Raw genomic sequence first — 3,216 nt, 5'->3', positions numbered from 1 at the left:
CGTGGCTTGGCCCCCTCATCTCTCTCAGGGAAGTCTGTTTGCAATCCTGGGCCTATTTGCAGCCAGGTCCAGGCTTGCAGACCTCCGCACGGTCCCCTCTCTGGGCCCCCATTCGGATCCACAGACCTTTTGTCCCGTCGGACAAACTGCCATCTATTCCGTCTGCCTGCCCAGTAGAAGGTGAGCTGGAGGGCAGAGATTTGGGGCTGATTTTGTCACTGCTGCTTCCCTAGCACCCCGAGTGACAAGAAGGACCGTGGGTGGAGACTGGTTGAGTATTTGAAGAAATGAATTGCTCCGCCTCCAGCCTGATTCAAGGCCCCAGGCAGAGGAGAGAACAATCCAGAGAGGGTGGGTAAGCTGGCCTAGGTCACACAGCGGGATCTGTATTCTTAATCACAACCATTAGGGAGCCACAGAGGCCCCCTCTGGCCCAGCAAGCCTACCTCTAGGACTTGGTCTTACGCCCTCCTACCCGGGCACATGGATGTCCCCTGCCTGCCACACTGGCTGTAACCCCAAGACACCAGACACCACCTCAGAGGGGGACGATCTATGATTATATTCTCAAGATGGAAGAACAGCCACTGGCATTGACAGCTTACTCTGTGCCAGGCACCAATGTCCTAAGCACTTTTACTCAGTTTACCCCCTAGCAGCCCTGGCTGGGGGCTCTCCCCTCATCCCCATGTTCCAGATGAGGAAACTGAGGCACTGACAGGTAGGGAACTTGGGCCAAAGCTAGTGAAAAGAGGGGAAGCCAGGATTTGAACCCAGGTCATCTGAGGGTGGCCTTTTGCTTAAGGATGTTCTCTAGAATAGCAAGAATGCCCTCCCCCCCCCAAAAAAACCCCACAAAGAGTGGTGCCCGAGGGCCCAGAGTCTGTTCAGTCGTGTATGCCCCACAAGGGGACCTGGTAGCTGCACTCACGTGGATATGAAATGGGTATTCACATCCTGCTGACGGAGTGAGTGGAGGGAAAGTGGCCTATAGCATGTGCCTGCAACTGTTAAAGGGCCAACACACACTAGATGTCCATCAGAAGTGGTGCAGAGAGCTCTGACCGGTTTGGCTCAGTGGATAGAGCGTCGGCCTGCGGACTCAAGGGTCCCAGGTTTGATTCCGGTCAAGGGCATGTACCTGGGTTGGCGGTGTGCAAGAGACAGCTGTTGGATTTTTTTACAGAGAGGAAGGGAGAGGGATAGAAAACTCTCTATACCTCTCCCTTCCTCTCTGTAAAAAATCAATAAATTATATTAAAAAAAAAAGTGTTCCAGAGTAACTCCGGCTGTAAACTGGTCAGCAGGGAGGGGCCAGGGTGAGCCTTGAGGCTGAGTTTGCAGAGCAAGCTCAATGCTTTGACGTGGATGGTATGTTTATTCGGGGGCTGGCGGGGGGAGGGTGCTAAAGGAGATTATGGGGGTCAAAGCCTTCCCGCTGTGCCACCCTGGGCATCCTTCCCACCGCAGGTCACGGCTCAGTGAGCAGGGAGATCAACTGGTGGAATACAATTAGCACCGAAAAGAAAAGGAATGTTGTAGAGAAGGCCAGGCCACCATAAGACGCCTGGATACCGCTTTGTGGAACGTTTTAAACTCAGAGACAGGGATATCTAAAGGCTGTGAGACACCTTTAGTTCAGGTCAGAATCAGATTCTGCCGCCAAGTGAACTACAAAAAAGTCAGAGCCGCCCGGCCGGCGTGGCTCAGTGGTTGAGCATGGACCCATGAACCGGGAGGTCACCGTCTAATTCCAGGTCAGGGTACATGCCCAGGTCTTGGGCTTGATCCCCAGTAGGGGGCGCACAGGAGGGAGTCGGTCGATGTTTCTCTCATCATTGATGTTGCTCTCTCTCTCTCCCTTCCACTCTCTCTAAAATAAATAAAACATTTTTTTTTTTTTAAATCAAAGCCACTGGCAGAACACTTCTCTAAATACACGATACCCATGGGCATGGTTGGGTATTTGCGGCTGGAGTTGGACGCAGGAGCCTAGGATGGGGAAACGTGTATCTTGTGTTGTGTGTTTTTATACTTTGGAGTCGAATCTGCATTACATTTCCCGAGAAAAACCAGAGACCTGAAGGGGCAGCGCGCAGCGGGACACAGGTCGCCATTGTGAGGAGCCCAAGGTTCCGATTCCACCCCTGACCCATTGTGAGACGCTGGGCCGGCGGCTCCCCTCTCTGGGCCCCGCTTCTCTCTCTGGAGGATGGGGCTAAAGGGCCCCCCCCCTATAAGAATATGAAGTCATGCCGAAACCGGTTTGGCTCAGTGGATAGAGCGTCGGCCTGCGGACTCAAGGGTCCCGGGTTCGATTCCGGTCAAGGGCATGTACCTGGGTTGCGGGCACATCCCCAATAGGAGATGTGCAGGAGGCAGCTGATCGATGTTTCTAACTCTCTCTCTCCCTTCCTCTCTGTAAAAAATCAATAAAATATATTTTAAAAAAAAGAATATGATGTCAGAGAGGAGACGAGATGAGTGGCCCAGGGGGTGCTTGGCATGCAGTGGGCACTAGTGGCAGGTCATCCTCTTGACCCCTGCCAGGCTGTGGCTGAGGACCGCTCCCCCTGGTGGCTAACTATCCCTGATTTCTGGCCCCTGTGGACGGCCCTGTCCTGGTTCTTCTGGGGGCGGCAGCCCAGCGAGGGCTGGTAGCCCTCAGGTCATCTGGGCGCGAGGAGGGGCTGCAGGGAGCCCAGGGTGCCCTGAGCTGGGGAAGGAGGGTTGGGCTGGGCTGGGGGTGGGGCAGTCACCCGTAGAGCTGCAGGCGTCCGTCCTCCTTGCCGGGGCCCGCCAGCAGCAACAGGTCTGGGAGTTGCTGGGCCGGATTGGAGGCCGCCAATCCCATGGTTACTTTATTGGCAACGTCTCCTAACCGGGTCACCTGCGGCGGGGGACAAGGGTTAGAAGCTGGATAGATGGTGGGGTGTGTGTATGCGTGTGCGTGTGCAGAATTGGGGAGGGATCAGAGGTCAAGAAGGAGTAAGGTTCATGAACCTAGTGAATGAAACACCAAGACGGGAGGCAGATGACCTTGAGGTCAAAAGTCATAAGGGGTTAAGTCAGGGAAACCGCAAGGGAGTCAGAGGCCAGGTTTCACAGAGAAGCTGAAGGTCTGCAGGTTTGGGGAAAGGGGTCGGTCAGGAATTCCAGGAGGTGGACGCTATGGGGGAGTTGTCAGAAGTGGGGAGAGCCGGGGTTCCCCAAGTC

The 3,216-nt window shown here is 54.8% G+C and overlaps 1 protein-coding gene across 1 annotated transcript in view; it reads right to left on the bottom strand.

Moving 5' to 3' along the window:
- The window catches only part of FAM71E1 (family with sequence similarity 71 member E1), a 5,305-nt gene that overhangs the window by 1,092 nt on the left and 997 nt on the right, over nt 1-3,216 (bottom strand). Inside the window, exon 3 of the mRNA XM_015563997.1 lies at nt 2,760-2,890. Within this exon, the coding sequence (XP_015419483.1) occupies nt 2,760-2,890 (131 nt within the window). The remainder of the gene's footprint in view (nt 1-2,759; nt 2,891-3,216) is intronic.

This window comes from Myotis davidii, unplaced genomic scaffold, assembly GCF_000327345.1.
Source record: "Myotis davidii unplaced genomic scaffold, ASM32734v1 scaffold358, whole genome shotgun sequence".
Classification (NCBI taxonomy): Eukaryota; Metazoa; Chordata; class Mammalia; order Chiroptera; family Vespertilionidae; genus Myotis; species Myotis davidii.
Note: the sequence above shows the minus strand (reverse complement) of the source record. Positions and strands in the feature narration are given on the sequence as shown.